The 24,807-nt window shown below is 30.2% G+C and overlaps 1 protein-coding gene, 1 long non-coding RNA gene and 1 other non-coding gene across 3 annotated transcripts; 2 read left to right on the forward strand and 1 right to left on the reverse strand.

Annotated features, from left to right (window-relative positions):
- Window positions 1–660: 660 nt before the first annotated feature.
- LOC135801584 (5-hydroxytryptamine receptor 7-like) lies at window positions 661–21,858 on the reverse strand. The gene is made up of 3 exons (XM_065315063.1): window positions 20,831–21,858; window positions 2,458–2,613; window positions 661–2,395 (listed from the first exon to the last, which is right to left on the reverse strand). The coding sequence occupies exons 1-3, from the start codon at window positions 20,965–20,967 to the stop codon at window positions 979–981; spliced, it is 1,710 nt and encodes a 569-aa protein (XP_065171135.1). The 5' UTR covers window positions 20,968–21,858; the 3' UTR covers window positions 661–978.
- A 744-nt stretch (window positions 21,859–22,602) lies between these two features.
- On the forward strand, window positions 22,603–22,789 carry LOC135803498 (U12 minor spliceosomal RNA). The gene has a single exon (XR_010550822.1). It is a non-coding gene; the product is annotated as a U12 minor spliceosomal RNA (small nuclear RNA).
- LOC135800593 (uncharacterized) lies at window positions 22,611–23,549 on the forward strand. The gene is made up of 2 exons (XR_010550188.1): window positions 22,611–22,789; window positions 22,860–23,549. It is a non-coding gene; the product is annotated as an uncharacterized lncRNA (long non-coding RNA).
- The last annotated feature ends 1,258 nt before the right edge of the window (window positions 23,550–24,807 follow it).

Consider the following 24,807-nt stretch of genomic DNA (forward strand, 5'->3'; position numbering starts at 1 on the left):
AATGAAATTCCAATCTTATTTTTCCTTTAAGATCAAGAGTATGTAATGGAGATGAAGAAGACAAGTGAATGCAGCATGATAAGAATATCATGAAGAGCCATATTGTTCTAGAATACATTGTTAAATAATTGCACCTGAAACAAAAAATAAAGTAGCAGGCAGTGTAGTATAAAGATTATGTTGCACTCACCGTTTTGCACTTGCCAATATCAGTATACAAATAAAAATAAAAATATCTTCTCTGAAAATTGATTATATGTGATTCACGTGAATGAGATAAAGATATTTGCTTTTTTAATCAATTAATTACGTTAAAATGTTATCAAATAAAAAGTTTCATTCCTTTTGAACACTTAAACAAAAAATTATTGAAAATCAAAGTTAATACTTGGTTTCTCTTATCCACAGCGCCACCAATGATTGAATAATTAAACTATAACTAATATCAAATCATATTTCAATTTTCATCCTTTAATTTAACATCTTTTAAACACTTATTTCTAACATTTTAATACGTATTATCCTTTTATTGACAAAGACAAATCCAAAAACACAAAAATCATAAAAATTGATCCAACCGTTCTTGAGTTATAAATGGTGTAACTAACACGACTTTGTTTTGTATATATACAAGTATAGATAGAATAAAAAATTTAGAAATTTGTTACATTTTCATTTTATTTGGGACTAGTTAACATCTGTCACATTTATACATTTATACACTCATGATAAAATTAATACCACATTGATTGATCTTAACCTAACATTACATACTACAACTAACCTAACCTAATTTAACATAACATTAGTAATATATCACATTGAATCAGTCCATCATTACAGTTTGAAGTACATACATTAAAATATCCATCTATGTCTCAAATTGTTTAATAGGTTAGTATGTTCGCTTTGGCAAGTACCATCAAATATAAATGTCATGTGTTTTTTTTTGGTTAAGAAGGATAATCTAGGTTAACTTTAATCTTCAGTTGATATCTGCGTGCTGGCACTGCTAAAAGACCCTCGGGCATCTAGACATCCATCGGGGACATTGATAAAGCTGCATTTTTTATAACTCCCCCAGTTTTTACTGCAGACCCTCTTCAGGATACTCTTGGAACTATCTTTAGCATCTTTGAAATCCTTAAAGTTGAATTCCTCATTGGTTTCTAAGTTATCCAATCGTTGGATATGATCCAGTCTGTCCGTACCATTCGCAAGAAAGGGTTCAATCTGTACGGCATCAGGATGTTTATTTAAAGTGGTTTCAATGTCCTGAATGACAATCTGTGGACGTGACTGTCTTCTATTAACAGGATATTCTCCATGGGAAGACTTCAAAGTCAGAAATTTTTTCAGTTCTCTTTGAACTCTTCGATTCCGCAAAGCGAATAGTATAGGTGACCATAAATTAGAAGAAATCAATAGAATGATAGCAATTCTATTCGGTATGAAGAAGTCATCAGAGGATGAAATACTGCTTAAGAGGTACATCACGCCATAGGGTGCGTAACAAGCCAGGACCATGACGATGACAATGATACTAATCTTCGCAGTTCGATTTTCCTCACGATAACGAAACGCTGAAGCATTACTAATCTTAGTCTTCAAAGAAGTAAGGATATTGGGTATTCTATCACTGTGGGTCCTTTCAACTTTAGCGATTTTCGTCAAATCAGAACAGATTTCCTTCGGGGTAGATACTAAAGGATCAACTTGATCCGAAACATTACTACCGATTTGTGAGGTGATAAAATTGGGAGCAGACTGCACCTTGGGTAGAGTCTGACGCTTCGGTGTTTCAAAATGGCTGCGTCTCAAACGAGCACTGTTTCTATGTGCAGCTCTGTAGATCAACACGTAGATGATACAGATTGTGATAAAAGGAGTCACGATAACAGCTCCTAGGTAAAAGACACCATAGCCTAGTAACCAGTAACTGGGACCACCTTCGACTCGGACATGAATCAACTGATGAGGGTTGTCTTTTAGATTTGGGAAAAATGACGCGTTGCCGTTCATCAAAGCGACTAGACAGGACGATGTCAACGAGATTAGATAACTGGTGAGAATCAAGAGAAGACTCTTGGGTTTGTTCATATAGCTATGACAACGTAGCGGATGCAATACTGCAAGATATTGATCGACTCCAATAAGGAGTATGCTTAGAATCGACGCCGTGCAGATGAAATTCAGCGTGAATTGCGCCAGCATCGACGGGATGTTGATGATGTTGAATGTAGACTCTGATGACCATGATGTATTCGATGTGTCATTCGACAGTCGGACGTCAAGACCGCCATTTTGATTCGTATGGGATTCCAGGTCCAGGATGACAAAGGGCACCAAGATGGCGCTGCTCAGCAGACTGATGAAGAGCAGATTTATTACAAATCTACAATAAAAATATAAATTAATACTTTATAAACCAAAGATATGTAAATAAATAATCATTACCTGTTTGAAACAGTCCTTAAACTCCTTCTCTTTGTGAATAGCAACAAAAGTAACAGGTTGATTGTTACTGTGATGATGGAGAAGGTAACCAAGAGTGTTGTTGTCCAATGGTTGGCATAACTAGCAACCGAAGGTGATGACGTTGTTTGAAATTCACTGAAACAAGAAATATCGGTTTTATTTAAGATGTTTTAATAGGGGATGTGGTAAACATCCCGTTCTCGACAAATATATTATAGAAAAAAAAACACACAAAACGCCATAGGCGTTGAGTGGTACCTGCCACCACGTTGAACTACCTTAAGGTAAAAATGATTAAATTTTCATTGAGAGACGTTCTTCAAACGCCATCTCATAGTCAAGTATAAAACTTACAACACTGCATTAAAATATAGAAACCTGTAATTTCATAAATTTGGTATTAGTCTACTAGATGGCGATACCATAAACAAAATTATATTTTATTTTAGTTTTTGCGTGTGTACATTGAATTGAAGCCACTTGAAGTTCTTGTATTCATTTCTTCGGCTTGTATTTCAAACATGCGTGCTATTTATATCGATGACGGCATTGTCCGCGCGCAAGTCTTGCAACTTCTTTTTTTTATTTAGTTTAATTTATGCCAGTGTGAACGTGAATGTGAACTCTGCGAGCGCAAAAAGTTTTAATCTCATATTATATTCACTTCGAGATGAGTGAGAAGAGATTGTAATATGACGCCATTACTTTTGTAACGCGATATGTGCTCTTTTGTTTCCTTCTATCGTTCTTCGTCGGTTTCACAACAAAAATTTTGAGTTTTGCATTCGCTCATGACTGGAATAGCAAACAAAGGTCGTTTATCGTGCATAAATTATTCATTTTTACTGCAATGCAATCATGGAAACATTGAAACAATTCTTTGTTCAATCACACACTCACTTTTCAATATGAATTTTAATAAATTTAATAAATAATTTAATTTTATGTAAATTTATCGCGATTTATTTCTGTCTAATCAAAATCCGGTTATTAATAACAGCAATTTAATGACGATTAACAACAATAAGTGATAAATATCCGATTTCTCAACTAGTAACAAATTTCTTCATTTGTTGTTAGAATATTGTTTACAACTATGTGTATTTCAAGTTCAATTTTATGTCTACTAGTTTTAATTTTTATTTTTATGTGTGTGATTATATTTTATGAGCTTTTGTTCGAGTTATTAACGAAATTGAATAATTGCAAGGTCAGCAAGTATTTCGAGATTAGTCCGAACGGGTCAATGAGTCAGTTGTAATTTAATTATATTTTCAATAATTATTTATCTATAATTGTTTGACACGTGAGTGCGATGACACCGGCAGACACCTTCATCATGATGATGAAACTCATCATCAGCGTCATCAGTTCATTCATTCAATGCGGTTTTTTACAAGTCATTGTGAAATTTTTTTATAGTGCGAATGTCATATGTGTAGGATAACGGTCTTAAAATGAGAAATTTATGCTTTTGTGTAGTTATCTTTGAATAACTTAAAAAGTATTAGTGATAACAACATTATTTTCTCATGAGTGGATTCTATATTAGATTCTGTATATAAGTTGTAAATATTGTTTAAAAGTAGTGTTTATATACAGAGTAATGAAGAAATTATTTCGATGATATTTTTTTTTAAGAAAAGTAATTTCAATTGTTACTAAATTATTATTTTTTACATTTATAAACATAAACTTTATATAATTTTATGTAGAATTTAATACTGAATCGATATATGCAAAGAAAATTATTATAACATTAAAAGTTTATGAGTTATTAATAAATAACTAAACAAAATCAAATTTTTCTTATTTTTAGACCGCTATTCCTAACTATGCATAAAATCGAATATAAACTTAGATTTTCTTTCGAATTTCGAAGTGAAAAATGTAAATTATGTTTCTCATAGTGTACATTAACACTTTTGACAGCTTTCCACGTCGAATTTATTCTCGTGCGAAAGCTGGTGATTTATTTATAACGCTTAGTTTTTGAACTATTTTCAGCCGCATGTCTCGCGTCCGCTCAAAATGACTTATGCAACAGTTGAAACACGCACAATTTTCAACATATTTTAGGTTATATTACAGTGTACAGTAGGTTACATTGTTAAAAGAGAGACTAGGTTATGTATTGTGTTGCGTCACGACGTCACCATTTCGCATTTCTTTCCACGCCATTCAAACTTCTGCGTGAATTGATTCGCCGCTCGTAAAATCTACGCTGAATGATGCAACACAACAATACAGCAAGCTGCAGATGGTAACGATGAGAAATAACTATAAAATTTAATGATTAAAATGGTGTTACAGTTATACTTAGGTTATATCTATTGTGAATGTGTGATTATAACACTGTTTTTAGGTTATGCGTCTGCGAATAGATGGCGTAAGTGTAGATTATGAAATATTTGTGTTTTGCGAGCTTGTGAATTAATTCCATGGCCAAAACAAACATATTCTGCGTATTTTGATGTTTTGACGTGTTTTCAAACATCATCACAACTTGTAACGATTTAAAATTTTAAAATTCACTTGTATTTATTTAATTTCAGCATGATGCTATAAATAGAAAGCGCTATAAAATAGCAGAGTGATGATGATGATTATTATTATAATCGTCATTAAGACGAGAATTTTATTCGAGTTTTATTTCGGTTTGCAAAGCAGTTAAGTGCGCAGATTTATACGCTGAATATTTAGATCTCACCTGTTTAAAGTGCAAAAATAGCAGGTATGTAGGTAATATAGTTAGCTGGTAAGAGAATAAGTAAGAGGAGATCCTTTTCAAGATCCGTCTTGTAATGTTGTTCTTAGACTTTGTTTGTTTGTTGGTTTAATTGATTAATAATTGAATGTTTTGTTAGTTTTTTTTATTTGATTATATACTGCATTTCCTTGTTCTTATCCTTGTGAGTGAATAATTTACACTTGTTCACTTTTTTTTAGTTTTTTATTGGTTTGTGTTTTCTCGTTTCCTTGTTGATTTAGAAACTGAGATATTTCCTATATTTTGTAATAAAGCTAGATTATAGCGTCATTTTATTAAAGGTAGGCTAGGTTGACGTGATAATGTGTTAATTTTAATTACAATATCATAAAATATAATAAACAACGTTGTGATAGTGTAGAATGTTAAAGTTTAATGTTCAACACATTATAGATTATCGAGAATGCTGATAAACTTTCAGTGTTAAGGCAATTTTGGCTGGTTTCTTTATATAATAATTTAAAATGATAAAATGCGGATATTTTCAAATTTAATTTGTTATTATATTCTAAAACGATTATCAGTATTAGTTTTAATTTGTAGACAATAAAGGAGTTTTATAGAGGATTGAAAATTCGATTATCAACTTCAGTCTTTTGTTATTTCGAACGCTGTTTTAAGTTGAAATTTCGAAAAATAGAAAAACACATCTTACATTTAATTACCTGTTAGATTCCAAGATATTGTACAGATCGCTTAATATTTATGCAAGTTGCATGCAATTTATTAGAAAAAAAATCAATTACAATGGTTCTATTAAATTTTAAACTTTGAACGTAATTTTCATCAATTTCTAGTTAAAATTTCGCAATATAGTAAAAATACGTACCTTTTTAAATTTAATTATTAATCTTATAACTAAAAATTATGAAGATCGATAAAGAATTGTAGAAAATACAAGCAGTTTTAGAAAGTTCAGAATATGGCAGAGACTACCATGTATCTGATTAACATGTTGAACTTTGAACGCGTTTTCTGCCCATTTCCAACAAGAATTTTGCAAAATGCTAAAAATACGTCCCACCTAAAATTTAATTATCTATCGTGTCTCAAAATTTTATAAATGTCGGTTTAAAACTGTAGAAAATACAAGACGTTTTAATAATGAGCTACAAAAACAATTTCCACAACTATCTAGTTTTATTCTTATTATTATCATTCAAACACTGTAAATCACTATTTGTTTGTACTTGAATTCCTGAACAAATCATATTTACACTAATCAAGTATAAATTGTTTCTAAACGCTCGAGCAAACATGTCCTTTGAGCGATTTAATTTGTTTAATTTATTAATTTATCTCCTATTTCACAACAAACAGCAAATTACGCCTTAGAAAACATCTTAAACAACTTAAGTGTGATTAAACCATCTGAAGCGTTAAAGGATACCAATTTACCGGGCAAAAAATATAACAATAAGTAAATTATTATAAAATAAAATAAAATTGTAAAAAAAAGAAAAGAATAAAAAATATAATTGTGTCGGAATGTGGGTGCTTGTAGAATGTAGAAACATTGATGAAGAGGTAGACACAAGCCGTGAGAGGGTCAGCTAAGACCTTGGCCCGGAAAGCGTGCGATTCTCGAAGGATGCGAAATGCAATAAAGAATAATAAATGGAAAGACAAAACAAGCAGATATAAAATATCACGTAATAGCGCAGATTTTAATAAAAACAGCCTCATTAATTACTTTCTTGTATCCAGAGGGCATTTTATGCCAAATTTGTCAAAAAATATTTTAAATTTTAAATTAAAGAAAAGAGAAATGCAAATAATGCACATTAGCGCCATCTATGTGTAAAATATATAACTATAATTGTGATTAAATGTCCATATCTACTTTCATCCCTTATTTTACACCCTTAAAGTTATATTTTTCGATAAAAAGTAGTCTATATTATTTTTCAAGATCAAAGATATTTCTATACCAAAATTTATCAAAATTGATCGAAAGGTTTTTACGTAAACGCGAAACAAACAAACAAACTCTGATTAAAACTATTATTTTGTATTTTCGCAAAATCCAATAAAGCAAAATAGTCGCCGGATGTAACAATTAAAGACCTTAGTAAATAAATAGTCCAAGGACCAAAAAACGTAGGTCGTAGAGCAATCCTTGAATGCCTTCTTCAATGATTTGAGATTGAGAACATCGCAACATCTTACACTCTAGATCACATCAAACATAAACAAGGACGAATCCACGAAAAGGACAAAAATAACATCGGCCGAATCATACGCATCGCGACGCAGGACCTTCTTTGCGTCGCAATAGACTTCCACGAATATCATATAAGGATGCAACTGCACAAAACAAAACAAAATAACTAACATATCCTATGGAAGATAAGAAAATAATTTTAAGGTTAGAATCCGAAAATGTCAAGGATTCTATAAACTAAAAAATAAAATTTCCATGTTTGAAGTTCAAGTACAAAGTAAACGAATAATTCGACGTGTGTACAGCTATTGTTTGCACAAGTTAGGGTCAAGGGTCGCGCCGTGAGTCCTTGATCCCTTCGTTGCGTTTATCCTGTATCCTGTTCAAGGTAAAGAAACTCAACTTGTTGCTACACGTCCGAAATGTCCCGTGTGATTTACGGGTTAATTCCAGAAAGAAGCAAGGACACAATACCAACCAGTTTATTACTTTCTTATATTTGAGTTGAGTTGAGAAAAAGTAGGAAACTAAATAAAATAAACAATCAAAGAAAGTAAATGGTTTAGTATAAATAGCTTTTTGAGATTTCCTCTGGATTCAATGATTGATTGATTGATTGGTGAGAGGTTTGATCCGTAGACGATGTGATTTGTTTTTGTTATCTATCATTGCAATACGTGGAATTATGGCTTAAATTAGAGTTTTGAGAAGTTAATATTTAGGCTAATGCATGGATAAGTTTTTTTGGGAAAGAAAATAAATCTGTGGAATTATGTGGAAAAATCAAAAGTGTTTTGTTTTAACTTTGAACGTGATTTTCGGGTATTTCAAATTGAACAATGAGAAAATATTATAAATACTTTGAACGCAATTTTTCGATATTTCTAGATCGAATTTTTCGAAATAGTAAAAACGCAAGTATTTTGCATTTAATCAGCTATCATATTACGAAGTTTGGTAAATTTTAAACCATTTTTGTAGAAAATACAACAAGTTTTAAATTATAAATCTTTGTAATACGTAAAAGAAAAAAGTTCAACTTCAAACAGAAATTTAGTCAATTTCGACTAAAAATATTTCAAAACTTTAAAAATACGTGTTTCCTCAAATTTTATTATCTATCATACCCCAAAATTTGGTAAATGTAGGTGTAATATTGTGAAAAATACAAGAGGTTTTTAAAATAATAACAAAATCGCCAAATTTTTGAAAAAAAAAAACATGTAACTTTAATCTTAATTTTCTCCAATTTCTACTAATATTTCTCCAAAATACAAAAAATACGTTCCATCTAAAATTTAATTTTCTACCATACCACCAATTTTTAATCAATTTGTCCAAAAATATAGATAATACAAGAGGTTTTCCTCCAAGAATAATTTTTATCCCTTTAATAAATTATTTTCTGTTTTTTTTAGATATAAATAGAGTCCAATTAGCAATAATAATATCGAAAGTAATATAAAAAAGCACTAAAAATCCCATAAAAAATAAAACGGTAAAATCTGTAATGAAAATTGAAAACCTCCATTTCACTTCAACCTGCGCAAAGAATAATAAACCGACGGAATATTTGAATATCTCTGAGCGTCAACTCGGTATTTACAGAAGCAATAAAAGAATTCAGAAAACAGTAGGCGGAAAAATCGTCAAACTAAAAATAGCTTGATTATTTTATATGCCGTCGAGCCGTCATATACACACCGTATACTCATATACTACTGTACTCGCATCTCGTATCTCATCTTCGCGTAAATGTGCTGCGTGAATACAAATTTTGAAAATAATTCGCCAATATTTAATACTGATTCCTGTATGTGGAACCATGTGTATGGACTCATAAATAAAGTAAATCCTTTCACTCCAATAAAATATCAAATAGACAAAACATCCAAAAATAAAGAAAAACAAATAAATTAAAACTTTTGAGGAGGTATAAATCGACTTACAATTGGTATCATTTGAAACTTCAAACGATTTTTTCGTCAATATTTTGACAATATTTTTAAAAATAGTAAAAACACGTGTGGTATGTAATTTAAATATCTATCAGTTGTGAAAATATGGTTATTATATAAGTATTATTGTAAAAAGTACAAGGGGTTTTAGAAAAGAGCAAAAAATTTATTTTTCAATATAATAATTTTGGTAAGTTTGTATTTTAAATGTTTTTTAGGAACTTCCAGGCAAAATTTTGGAAAATAGTATAAACATATACGAATTAAAATTTAATTATCTACAACACCCCAAAATTTGGTAGATGTCAACTTAAAATTGTAAAAGATACAAAGGGTTTAAGAAAAAAATTTAATGAAAAAAAAAAATGTTTCTTATAAACAGGAACTTTAATCAAGATTATCGACGATTTCTACTTAAAATTTCGCAAAACTCTCAAAATACGTGCCATAGAGAATTTAATAATCTATAATTTTCAAAAAATTTCATCCAAATTCATTAAAATTTACAGAAGATACAAGAACTTTATCAAAACCCTAAAAATTTCATTTTTTTGAATTTTGCAACGTAATTTTTACTAATTTCTAGATGAAATTATTAAAAACCATAAAAATACTTTCAACCTACAATTTAATAATCTTTAATTTGGAAAAAACTTAAAAACTTCCCAAATAAAAACCATAATAAATATAAAGCGCTTTTCAAAAACACATCATATTTCAATCCATATTAAATAATCCATGTACACATGAAATCCAATTACAATTACTGTAATGAAATATTATTATCAGTCAACAACTGTCATTTACTTCAATCAAGTACTATTCCACCCGCTTTCCACTATGCCCCACTAGTTTGCTTACACCAACACTATGTAAATGAACGAGTTTGTTTTGGGTGTGTCGGCAGGATAATTATTTTGCAAACTGCAGGATTCCAATCCCATACACCCGGCCCGGCGATAATGAATGTTGGAAACTCGAGCAGGCGAGCAATTTCACATCCAAGCCGAAATTACGTAACTAATGTGCTGCACGTGCCAAACGCACAGCAGTCAATATCGAACCGGATGTGGATACTCTAGCCATGATGAGAAACGTGATGAAAATCGAAAATAACCTATATCTATTTATAACCCAACGCCATCTATGATTATCTATGACAATGTGGTTCATAACCTGTAATATCTACTATTTTTGTTTATAAAGCTATGATTAACATATGTGTGAGTTGTTTGTTAAACGTTTCCTGATCAGATTTGAAACAGTTTTACGTTTTGACGTTGTTGGGTGTTTTTTGTGCGGGTTTTATGGCTCATTAGCCGATTCATTGACCATTTCGTTGACATTGATTTGCGCACACACCATTACCATATTGTTTACTTTCTCTGCCGAACATTAACATTAACGTGTGTCGTTAATATTGTTATTGGAGTACGCTGGTCCAACGATTTAATTTCCGGTAGTCCTATGAATTTTATTGGTGTAGTTTACGTGTCGACTTTGACAGCTGATAAGTTTAGTTAGAAATTGGATTTTTAAGCAGCTTAAAATATAGTGTCGCGTCGAATTTTATGCTTTATTATGTGCCAAAGTTTAATTGATATTGCATTTTTGGTTATTAAAATATACGGCGTTTAATAAACTATTGCATATCAAATGTTTGTAAAAACTTTACTTTGTGGTACTTTGAACTTAAATTTAGGGTATTTGCCAATAAAAATTTTCAAAACCACAAATATGCATAAACTGCAATTTAAGAATCTGTCAGATCTCAAAATTTTATAAAGATTCAATGATAATTATAAAAAATACAAAGGTTTTTTTTTAAAGTTGCAAAAATTCTCTATTTATATCATTTTGCAACTTCGAACGCAATTATTTCTGATTTCCTTACACAATTTTCCAAAATAACAAAAATACGTACCACCTTAAATTTAATAAACTATTGATTCCCAAAATTTGGTTAAAATCGAATAACAACTGTCAATGTTACAAGACATTTTCAAAAAAATCAATTTTGCACTCAAAATTTTCATATATACGAGTACCTTAGGTATATAACATATTAAAATTGGTTATTCCGTTATGAAATTTTGGCTTTTAACGGAATTAAAAATTACGTACGAAACATGCTGAATCCAGCCAAAAATAAATAAACCAGCAAAGATCCCACTAGCCAGACATACGTAACACAGTTAATCAATGTACATATATAATACCTACACACATATATCCATATTAATCACTTAAAATTAGTAGGTTTATTACAAGTGTATAAATAGCAATAAAATGCGTAACACTTTATAAAACGATGTAAAAATATCCGCGCATTCTGCGCTTGCGTAATTTCCGGTCGTCTACCTTATATTACCTCAACTCACCTTGCCATCAGACTTGCACAACGCAAATAACAATGAATATTTTAAACAATTAAAAGTAATGAGATGTGTGGTAATTTCTTACCAACACCAACGCCACCTATGAATCTACAATATGTGCTCTGTATTACCGACTGGTCTATGACCTGCAGTCTCATTTGACAAAATGTATAAATAATTTTAATGCGATTTAAAAAACAACATAAAAAGTTAATTTTAAAATGTCACAAATATTTTGATAACGCGCGTTGTTCTGGGAATGTAAAAAATGTGGTCCGAAAAAACGCGAAACGTACAAGCGCGTAAATACAAAAATAAATCCTGTTGTTAATTTGAAAGTCGTTAAAATTCATTTAGTCGCTTGACTCACGTTAATAAACATTTGAATGCAAAACACGCAAAAGATGGAAATGTTAACTGAATGCGAACTTCACGTAAATCCCAGGTGGACAAAAAAACAATGTCGAGATATGCTTATTCAGAGTGTATTATTTTGTTGCTATGAATATTATAAATATTTAATTTATAAAATGTTGAATAGAAAAACCCAAAAACATATTTTTATAATTTATTTAAATATTATTATGTTTTTATTAAAATTTAAGAGGAAATTACCTTTAAAAATTTAAAAATCTAAAATTTAATTATTTTCTTATTTCTTGAACATATAAATATGTCCAGAAATTAATTTAAAAAATCAAATCAGGTCGACTTACATAACTATAACTCTTGAGAGATTGAAAAGTTATATTTTTGCAATGAACAGAAGTCTAAAAGCAAAGAAATTGATTTCGGAATTGTTCTTCATCAGTTGAGTCGTAAAATTAATCTCAGAACGCACCGTGTTTTGACAGGTACCTACGAACAGTTTGAATTGGAAAATAAAATTGTTGTTTTTAATACTTCCTTGATATTTCTTCATTTCTTTATTTTCTCAGCTTTTTTACTTTCCATGCAATTTTTCTGCAATTATTTTAAAACCAAAATTATTTTCTACTTCTAATCTAATTCCAGTGACTAAAATCCGTGTATAAAGTACTTTAGTCACAGCTTTGGCCGCCCGTGATTAAAGTGCCACTTTTCGTGTCTCGAAACCGTGAAAAAATGGCGTTTTAAAGATAGAAGTAAAAAATTATGAAAAATTTGATTTTTTTTTTTCAAATTTACTCATAATTCCTAGTTTTAGTCAAATTTTAGCCAAATTAAAAAAAAAAACTGTAGATTACATATTAACATTCCATAAACCATGTTTATTTATTTATTTTGTTATATAATTTTATATTTATTAAGTTATGAAGCCAAAAATAGACACAAATAATAACTGTGTTACAAAGACATGCTTGTAACTGCTTATTACTCGTATATTTACATTTCATATAAATATTTATTCCTTGTATTACTTGTACATTTTTTATATAATAAAGTATTTGCGTGTATAGGTATGTAGTGATGTGAATATGTAAACAGGGAAGTTGTAATTTTCTAGAGCGGAAATACCCATTAATTCTTATGTCTAACAACAAAGCGCAGACGCTCGGTTTATTGCCGTCTAATTCTTACTCATAAACATTCAATAGTCTAGCAACAATAGGAGCAAAAACAAAACGACAGACACACGTGCTATTTACAAAAACATAACCATTTATTAATATTGGCATATGTTTAAATATATTGCAACTTTTTATAGTTCTATTTGTCTCTGATTTTGTTTAAATAGTTGTATTTACAATTATACATTGTAGTAATATAAAATGTAGAAAGTTTATATGTTAGGTTAAGTAGCGTAGCACAAGTTGCTTATATTTAGTTAGCGGTTTAGACGCCAGATGGCGTTTGACCCTGAAATATTCACATATTGGATTTTCCAGCTGTGATTTCCGTTGAAAGAGTGTTTAAAATTGATTAGCACTCAGCAATTGTTTCTATAGTTTACAATGAGTTATTCGTTACTCATAAACACATCAATATTTCTTATCAGCGAAAAAGTCCGTGCGTAGTGTGTTTCTAAATATAACAAAAATAGTAAGTTATGGATAGTGTTCCAGGAAATGAAACACAATGGATTTATACATTTCATGTGCAAGTGAATGGGTTTTTTGTTTAACTTTTTAACTAACTGTGTGTTATCTATGGTATGCCACCTTCGGAAATTATAAATGCAAGGAAATCACCAGCAGAAATATTAAATTAAAATAATTTTATATTTTACAGACAGTATTTGGGACAAATAAATAAATATTAGTAATAGATATAGATGTGCGTCAATTGGACTATCAATCGAGACTCACAATTGTTAAATTTTCGTTATCAGTTATTATCTGCACTTGTTTTGGGAAAATTAGAAAAAAGTTTTAAATTTTGGTTCATAGTTTGGTTACTAATGGACTGATTCACTTGAAATTTTAAGGAGATAAAGTTTATTTAAATATAAATCACTATGAAAATTTTTATTAATGTGCAATTAATAGTTATTGAGTAATTAATCATTTAATTAGAAAAATAATTTAATTTGACTTTAATCTTAATCTTGATCAATTTAATCTTTAAATAATCTAATATTACTTAATCCTTAATTGCGATATAAAATTTACTACACAGATTTTAAGGATTATATCAACAAATTATTATATTGTTATATTATTTTATATCATTTCCCTTAAAAACAATTTAAAATTTAAAAAATATTTTTAGCGATAACAGTATTAAAAAACGTATCTAATTTCTATGCTAATAGAGAAAATAAATAATTTATTGTTGCAGATATTAAAACACTTTGATAAAGTTGTGAAACTCCATGAATTACATGAATAAATACTTGAGGAAGAAGATTATTACTTTAGTGAGTAGCGGAAATGTCTAAGGTGAATCGGAAGTTAATCGAATTCATGTTGTGAAAACTCAAGCCTTCTTTCGCATTCAGAAAGTACGAAGAGGGAAAGTTTCCAAGAGTACGAGCAACAATTGTAAGAAGAGTTTATTGTTAGCTGTAAAATGCTAGAATGCAAAATAAACGGCTGATAAAATGCAAATTCTAATCGTTTTAATTTGAATTTTTTGGTTTTTAGGTTATAATTTTGTTGTTTGTTGGTGGATTTTGTTGAAATTTCGTATGTATGTTCATGGATATTTGATACTTATATTTGAAAAATTTGGTTGATGTTAAATAAATATTTTATGAATTATAGCAGTTTGAAGAATATTTTAAGTTAAAAGTGTAACTATTTGGTTATTTGTCTATAATAAGGTTACGGTTCCTCAAACAAAGTTGAAATTTGGTAGGAATGTAATTTATTTGTTCCTTAACTAATATCTAAAATTACAATATTGGAACGCAAATATCTTCCGAGTTATTTATTGTTTAACTTAAATAATTTTTAAATTTTTAATTTTTTTTCAAAAAAATTTCATTTACTTTACACCTCAATAAAAATGTTTCCAATGTCACATCCTTTATAAAATTAACCACAAACATAGCCTAACAATTCATAAACATATTCTCAAAATATAATAAACCTATATCAATTACTTTATGAGTTATAAACCAAAATGTAACAAGTATCATCTGACGTTTAATGAATCCCGCATTGAACTTTAGTTCCCCGCTTAAACTTGACACAACGCTTTAAACTTAAGTTAACAACCAACAGCTTTTACAATCGCTGGCTAATGTCAATGTTGCAACATTTCGACACCGCAAACAATCACGCAGACGGCAGACTCAAGACTATAGACTAAAGGTAGCCAAGTCACACGTAACCGTCGCGTGTCATTTAATCCGAGATCAAAGGTCACAATCAGTCATTGTACGTAATACTTATTATAATATGTCTTATTGCAACATGTGACTTAGTCACATGTGTCACATGCTTCTCATTGTCTTACATAATTATTTCTGGCTGGAACCAACCGAAACCCAATCGAATTGTGATTCATTATAAAAACTCGTACAAAAACTCTTTTTTTTGTTGTTGTATAGAATTTCCTCTGTGTGGTTGTTCCTTATTCTTGTTACTATTTATAACAATTTCCTGTCTTCCTGGTTGTTGTTAGTTATTTCTAGTCGAGTGTTACATTACTCCAGTGTCGAGTGCAACTTCCTCGGTAATTGTTTAACTTTAATTGTTTAAATTGTTGTAATGGTTAATAGAACGTGATGCGTTGCCGGCATTGCGGTTGGCGCAAGTCGTGGGTTAATTAAATGTTATATAATTAATTTTAATTGAATACAATTATTTCATTGAATAGGAAAACTGGAAATATTCATTATTATAGTTTCAGGCTTGTAACAGCATCAATTATCAACTAAATTTTATCAAATTTTGAATTAATATTCTTTTATTAATAATAAACAATTTGGTAAAATAATTTTATACGTTTTGTTATTTTTTTATGAGTTATTAACAATTTTGTCTAATGAAAATATTGTAAGTATAACATTTTCAAATGTTTGGTTTTCAGATTGTAGAAACTGTGTTTTTCAATTAATTTACACCAAATTTTAAACAAAGTATCTTGTGTAACATATTAATTTATATTTCCAATTTGGGAAGGATATTGTTGTTAGTTTTGATGTTATTCAGTTCTAAACATGACAAATAATTTTTAATTTTCATTTACCCATAAAATTTAAATACATTAGTTTAGGGCTTGTAACTAGGTAATTAGACATGGGATTATTGTCAAATTCTCAGTAATTATTCCTTAATTAATTATAAATGATTCTACAAGATTTGGTTAATGAATTATTAATATTTCTAAAGTTATTAACAATTTACTGATTAAATCAAAAAAATATGAAATTTTTAGTTTTCACCCTGTATAATTTGTAAAATTTATTTAATTTACATGAAACATTAATCTCTAATCAACTATGAAACTCTATACAAAATTTTCTATTTCAAAATCATAAACTTTTTAGGTTATTTAACTTTAATTACCAAAAAACATAGTTTTTATTCTAAACACTGAATTATTTCCTACTTTTTGCCCTGTATTAACTAAAATATTCATAGCAACAATCTGAAATTATTGCATAAGACAAATGACTAATTCATTAACTTATACTGAAAATTTCCAATCAATATTCCCTGTAGTTTTCATGTTATTCAACATTTAAACAAAACAAAATCCACACGTCGATCGCAAAACTTTCCAACTATCAATAATTCATAGGCCACACGAAACAAAACCTCAAAACACAAATAAAATTAGCATGATTAACGCATCGCCTTCCACAACCGGTCGATATCTGCTAATCACTAGTGCCATATAGACACTTTAATTGGCCTCGACGTCTCGGATTACCGCATTACCGCACATTAATGAGCGTGCATAAATCAGGGTCTCAAGTAACGACGCATAATCAGGTTTTCAATTCAATTCTATTCTACTTTATAAATCGACGTCTGTCGCCAAGTGTCGAATTAATTAATTCAGAATAAAAATTAAAAAAATGACGACGAATTAATTTAATTAGAATCATAAGAAGGAAGTTTGCGCTTGTTGTATGTGGTGATTATGTGTGCAAATCGCACGGGGAGGTGATAAGAGTATAATTGGACTATTGTTAACCCACACGTGGTATAATGGCCGCTTGTGCGCAAATTTATCAATAGTTCATTGTTTTTTGTTTGTTTTATACGCAAAATTGAGTATACATTTTGACACGTCATAAATCCAGCAATAAATATTATGATTATATTTAAACAATGGGATAATGATTATTAACTATTGAAGAAGGCTTGTGAAATTTTTAGCCAATTTTATCTAATTGTTTATAAGATACCGAGTGTTTTGTGTGATGTTAACATTTGATGATAATTTCAAATACAATCTTGAATTTAAAACGCTTGGTAACACAATAAATAATTATTTAAATAAGTTCAAATTTCATGAACATTTTTATTGTATATTCAACAATAATTGTAAAAAATTTAATAAAAATCTATCAATAATTGTGTATTTTACAAGCTAAAAGTCAAAATAATTCAAAATAAACCTCGTACAATGCTTCAATCTCCATAACGTCTAAAATAATAACAATATGATTATATACTTTTATATGTCAATTGATGCTCTATCAATGTTTATAGACTGAAAATTTCTTTATGATCCCTCAATAAACAATGTTTTGACAGTCCAAAAACTAAACATTTTCACTAAAAAAGACAAAATAAATAAAAAATATATAAAATTCTTTGAATATATATTTTTAAGCTGTCAATAAATGAAATTATTACATTTCAACAAGAGGAAAATGTGTATTAACTATTTACAAGTATTTGTGTACATTTTCATCCAATTTTACCCAATTGTTTATAAAATACGAAGCTTTTTGTGTTGTGTTTCAGTTTAAACGTAATTAAAGGCAGAAATTCGATTTTAAACTGTTCGTAATAGAATAAATATTAATTTAAATAAGTTCAAATTTCACAAATGAAACTATTAACTACTCAACAAAATTTGGAAAAGTTTAGTGAAAATCTAACAATAATTGTATATTTTACAGACAAAAACTAAAATATTACAAAATAAACTATTATAATGTTTAATCCCTCATAACCTCTAAAATAATGACAATATTGTTATAAACTTTGATCTGTTTACTAAATACACTATCAAAGCTTATTGTGGGAAAATTTCATCATAATCCATCAAAAAACAATAATTCCACAAGCCAAAAACTAAACAATTCCACTGTTATTCCCCGAAAGGAACTAAAAATTAGTCGAATTGGGTTAGCATGTCACATTTCAGACATTTCGACACGTTTACATAAAACTGAAACAATTCGAGTGTCTTATCAGACACAAACTAGTCGAAAAATACCTTTCGAGATTACGAAACACACTACAACAAATCATTTTCGGTGAATTAATATTTTTGTGGGAATGTGAAACAATAGCGATGACTTTGACACGGATTTGACACGTGTGATACCTACACGGTTTCCCGATTTTGTTTTGTTATTGTTGACTTAACCTATTTATAATATAGTAACATGTCGTTATCAATTCATCGGCAGGTTGTGATTAAGTGCAGTATGTCTGTGTCTGTGATATACACGAGGACGAAAGATGTGCAATCCATTGGTTTGTTCTGCACTTGAGACAAAGGTTAAATATTTTCTTGTTTTTATAGTTATATAAAAATGAAGCAATGGATATGACTCAAACTTGGTACACTTAAAGTAGGATTAATGGACCATGTTTGAGCGAAATTTCATATAGATATTAGTATTAGTCTGGGAGATATCAAGGTTTAAAGTTGTGATTATTTTTGGAGTGTTTAAAAATTAATATTTTCTTTATCACTCTGTAGAAACCACAGTGACAGAATAATATTGACTAATTTCTGGGAATGTAAACATTGATTACTTAGTAATATAAATTTAAAATCCCAATGTTTTATCTCGAATAGTTCCGGAATTATAAACATTTGTTTATAAATTTTCATATTAATCAACTTGTTTACATTTCACTGCATAGCTCAACAACTACTGCATACATTTTTACCAAATTTTGTAAACATTATGTTTACTTAACTATAATTAATCATGCAAAGTTTTAAAACAATCCAATGTTTAGTTTACTCACAAATCGCATTTGTTTAAAAAATTTTACGAATTCCTACCATAAACTGCAGAATTTATGCTTAAAACCCCTCTAAAACAATTTATAACACTTAGAATGTTTATGTCAATCACTGATGGACGTATGTGTATATGCACACAGTGCATACCATGTCATTGTTTATTATTACGAGTCATTCACAGCGGTGGTCGATGGTCGGCATTCCGCGGATGCGCAGCGAACAGTGATTAAGTGGTCAAGCGCGATACAGTAATAGTCACGCTCGGCTACCACCTCGGCTAGTAGTAATATTAACATTGGCTCCGATTCGCAATTATCAATGTTTGTGTTTATCACCATCGGTGATTAATTTATTGGAGGCGTGTGCGACGCGTGGAATTTCGCGGCGCACGTCGCGGACGTGACGAACGCGACCGAACGTGTCGGAAATTTATTACGTGCCTTATAATGGAAAATTATTTATGTTTATAAATAATTAAGAAATCTTGATCATTTGTTTATGCGTGCTTTTATACTTTGTTTTGGGTGAGAAAATATTTACCAAACTTCGGAAGCAGTTTTAATGTGGTTAGAATTGGAATTTTTAAACAATTTAAAAATCATCTTAAAGGTGATTCAATTGTTTATGTATATGGTAAAATTTATAAATATTGTGTGAGTAATTTGTTTATAACTGAGGTTTATCTAGAAGTGCTACATATTTTTAATTTTTTCAATTTCTTCAACTTTATAAACAATTTTAACACAGTTGCAATGTTTATATCGCAAAAATTTAAACAGCAACTTATAGATTATGTATTTGTTTATAAATCTGCTAAATTATATATCATTTGGATAATTCGTTCTAAAGATATAACAAATTTTCTAAAGTTTCGTAAAAATTATCAATAATTGAATTTTTAAAATTTTACATTGTATTTAAAATGAATTTAACAATAGAACCAATTGAGATATTTAAATTATTTAAAAACTGATGTATAGAAAATTTAATTGTTTATAAATCGTACTTAATTTGATAATGATATCTTTGTTAGTTTATTAATTATAAACAATTTTCTAAATTTTGTAAAAATTTGTAAATAAAGTAAAAATTTCAACTTTAACCTCAATTTAATGATATTTACCCAACAATTTTCAAATATTTTATAATCAAAATATACGTAAAATTTACCCAAAAATAACCTCTGTAAATTTGGTACAATTTGATGCCATAGTTTGAAACATACGAAGCATTTTCTAAATTTAACTTGACTTACTAACGTCTCAACAAGTCATTAGTATTCATTCATAGTAAAGTGTCGAAAAACAAAAAACGAAGAAAAATGGAAAGTTACTCAGCAACTTCGCGGCTTTTACGGCTTTGTTTCGTGCGACAAAAACAATAGGAATGTACAAATCGTCACGAAGTCACTGTCTCAACGCGTGCAACATTTACAAAACCGTCGATTTTCTAATATTCTAATTTTAAACGCAAAGAAAACATAACTCACCTTGCATCGAGAATATTTTCCACATCAACACCGACATCAACGTCAATCTTCGTCACAACCCCGTTGGAATCTTCATCCATCTCGACGAGAGTGGCAAATAATCCAAACGCACGTTTTTTGCCATGCGACGCCGCCATTTTGCCAACTGAAGCGTATTAACGTACTACTTTAATTTGTTCACTTGTATCACTTGTTCCACTAACAGTTTTCGAAGCTAATGTTAACATTTTAAACATCACACTTAAATTATTCGCAGTTTCTTGTTTGGTTTCAAGGTTAACCGAAGAGAAACACAGCTGTTTGTGTTTGCTCACGTGCTGGAAGCAGTGGCAGATGAAAAAACGGATCCCTTTTTGGAATTCCCCCTCGTAATAAAATCTGCTGTCATAAACACATACACCAGTCACTTGCAGATACACAATATGCAAATATATTAATATTGATCTCTTGTAGATATTTGAAGATCTGGTAGGTAGGTAGACCGACCTGAATGCCACAAGTTGAACTCTTGCAGTGAAGAATCTCCGACTCAACCCAACTTCAAGCCGGCATATCTCGCGTCTCTGTCATCCGAAGAAGTTCCTTGTTCGCAAGCTGGTTATGGGTGTCTCGGGCTACCGTTTGCGACCATGCACGTCTTTCTACCGATGATTTTGCTTACCTCCCTTTTTGGAGGGCCAGGCACCCTTCGGATAGTCCAAACAAGTTTAACACGGTTGCTTTACCTCCCAAAATGTCCCACACAAGTCCCAAATGTGCGAATATAACAAAAACACTTTTTATATTTATTTTTGAAAATTTTTTCGAAAAATTTTCAAAATTTTTCAAAAGCAGTTTATCGTTTGGATGTCTCCAGCGTTGATTTCCTTCGTTCTGACGCCGTATTAAACTCAACTTCGCACTGCAAGCCACAAGTGAATACTTGTGAACTTTCGGAATTGAAGAAGTTGCTTGTAACTTGTTGCTTGTTGCGAGTTGTTTGAGAACGCGCGCTCGAACGTCGGCATCAACGCACGCACGACCAACGACTGCGCGTCGACAACAGTGGCGACTGGTTTTCAATTGCGGACGAAAAGTGGAGTGCGCCAACTCGTGCACACCTACAATTACATTTACACCTATACCAAGTACAACTACAAGCGTAAAATAAACAAAAACTTTGCAAGAATATAATAAATGCTTCATGGGTTATTTTTAAACAATAAAAAGTAATAATGTTGCAGTTTCAAGTGTGGAATTTATTTTTATTGATTAATTTAATTAATTACAGAGATAATGTATGCGCTTGACAACAGCAACGCGTAATGTGCATTAAGAATATTAATTAGAGTAATTGCGAAGTGTGTAGTGTAAAAATGCGAAATTTAATCAATAGTTAAGAGTCACGGACGTTCAAAACGTGAATGAAATTAAAAACATGTAGAATGATGTGCAATGCGGGTTTATTCAATAAAAACAATACAGAAATACTCAAATTGTTTATTTCCTTGTTTTTTCAGCAATTTTTTTTTTATTTAAACTTTTACTATAGGCAACTTATTAGTCTTGTACTTGTGTATTGGCTTGCTATACAAAAAGTAGAACTCCGCGTTAAAATATGAGTGAAGTTTACCTATCTGCGAATAGATGGCGACTTATGTACTCTAAGTCCTGTTTCTCGGTAGCTCCTTATATTAAATTTCCCCTTCTCTACTAGATTGCTCGCGTGAACCTTCTCTACCATAAAACTTATTGCCTTTATATATAATAGAATGCATTATATGGGAAAAATCGTGCCTTAAACTAATGAGTAAGGAAAATATACAAGCCGTGGTGACGCGCGGTTTACATAGTCAATGAAAGGGTGAGGTGGTGCGCCCATCTTGTCCTTTCGACTCCCTTATTTTTGTGAGGGCCTAGGTCGTCCCGTGCGACAACTACCTACTTTTGTAGTCGTTGCTGGTGATAGCGATCTACCCTGTTAGTTTAATTGGAAATAAATTTCGTTGATGTGAACTTGACGCAGTGATTTATTCCTTTTTCGTTGCAGTAGTCATCCAGTCATCCTTACAACGCCTTTAAAGGACTACAAGAAGTCGAGTGTTGACATTTTCACGGTCGCAGTGATTTTTATTCTTTGAAATGACGGAACACATCATATTCTCAGGGTTGTAAAAATAGAAGTAAGTATAGATAGAATTTATTATATTACTTAAGTAACACAGGTAAGTAATTTATTTACAATTGACAATATTATATATACCCTGGTAAGTATTTTGTATTATTGTGACTGTGAAGTAAAAGTGATGTGTTTTGCTTTCGCCTGCGTCACCATATGATGCTCAGTAACATCGGCGCCCGACAGGAAACTGGGTGACGGTCACACAACGTGTAATGGACTGCTACATACTCAATCACTCATTCCATCACTCACACATTTAAATATTTATATCACTGGTATACGCGGGTGTGCGTGCGTGTACTAGTCGTAATAGTAATGCAACATTCATTTATCCACTTAAAAGTGAGTTAGCTGTTAGTTGTGAGTTGTGGCTGTGCAGTTAAGTGTATGTGACTTTATGGTTGTGGTCGTGATAAGTGTTTCATCAATTAGTTTGCAACATGTTTGTAGTTTACTACATAGGATCTTATTAAACTCTAGTATAACATTTAGTCACAGGATTAGTTCGCAGAGATTTTAATAAAAAAAGTATTTTAACTTTTATTTTGTTGTTTATTGGATCTGTTAGTCGGAAAATTTGTTAATAAATTTTTTTATTTTAATTATAAAAAAAGAAAAATTAAAAATAGAATTTTGCGCCATCTAGGTTTGAATTATATAACTATAACAGTGACGGAATCTTTATATCAACTTTCATCCCTTATTTTTCACCCTTCCAGTTGAATTTTTGCGATAAAAAGTAGCCTATTTTCTTTTCTTGGCTCAAAACTATTTCTATACTAAATTTGATCAAAATTAGTTCAGTGGTTTTTGCGTGAAAGCGTCACAAACACACAAGTATATCAAAAATACGTAATTTTGAAGTATTAAGTAAAAATTGATATTATGACATAACGAGCCTATAATTTTCGTCAATCATCTAATACGTCGACATATTTTATGTGCGTGTATACAATTTTGATTGCTACATTCATACAAATTCTTAGTTTATTAATAAACTGATCGTTTTTGTACGCTATACTAACATTATTCTATATTATAGTACACTTAAGTCTGTACCATTGAGTTCTATACTGGACATATGTTAATCTATGTTTATTCAAGTTACGACTTCATGTTACTAATAACCTTCTTCAGTTTATGTACAAAAACAAACATCCGTATTGATTTTGTTGAGTAACTACACAAAATGCTTCATACTTGAACACTACATGTATGGTATACTTAATTTAGTTACAAATCTGTTTCTCTTCCGAAAGTCATAAATACGAGTACATTGTATCCATATTTAGTAAAAATGTCGAAAGGATTTGTATTTGCATATGGATATGAAGTAATATGAAGTAGTTCAAAGTCATAACCTCTAAGATAAACATATTATAATTATAGGTGGATGTTATTTTGGTTCTAAATAGAAATATTGGTTTTATTCAGTGTCTTGGATTTTTATTTCAATATAACTAATTTTAAAGTTAGTAATACATAGTAACATAACATATCATACTTATCTTAAGTCACTTGAATTGAATTTGGTGTGTTTTTAACAAAATTAAAAATAATAATTTTATACTTTCACCTTTAAAGCGTCAGGTTTTTCACGGTTTTGAGACACAAAAGTAGTACTTTAAACACAAACATACTTTAGTCACTGGTTTTAGTCACGGGACGGAGCGGGCGCATGTGCATTTGTATACAGTGCTGCACAAAATCATGAAAAACCTCAACGTCCAAATAGAGTAAAAGTAGAAAAATAGCATCACGTGACTAAAGATTGTTAAACACTCGATTTATTAAATGCTCGTTCCGCTCTCAATCT

This window comes from Atheta coriaria, unplaced genomic scaffold, assembly GCF_025399875.1.
Source record: "Atheta coriaria isolate IRGN ID8LTWV9N9 unplaced genomic scaffold, Caltech_Dcor_3.1 hic_scaffold_2_pilon, whole genome shotgun sequence".
Taxonomy (NCBI): domain Eukaryota; kingdom Metazoa; phylum Arthropoda; class Insecta; order Coleoptera; family Staphylinidae; genus Dalotia; species Dalotia coriaria.

Coding starts and splice junctions, on each gene's coding strand:
- LOC135801584 (XM_065315063.1), bottom strand. CDS start 20,967: ATGGCGGCGTCGCATGGCAAAAAACGTGCGTTTGGATTATTTGCCACT. Junction 2,614..20,830: donor GAAAATATTCTCGATGCAAG/GTGAGTTATGTT, acceptor TTCTTGTTTCAG/TGAATTTCAAACAACGTCAT. Junction 2,396..2,457: donor TTAAGGACTGTTTCAAACAG/GTAATGATTATT, acceptor TTTTTATTGTAG/ATTTGTAATAAATCTGCTCT.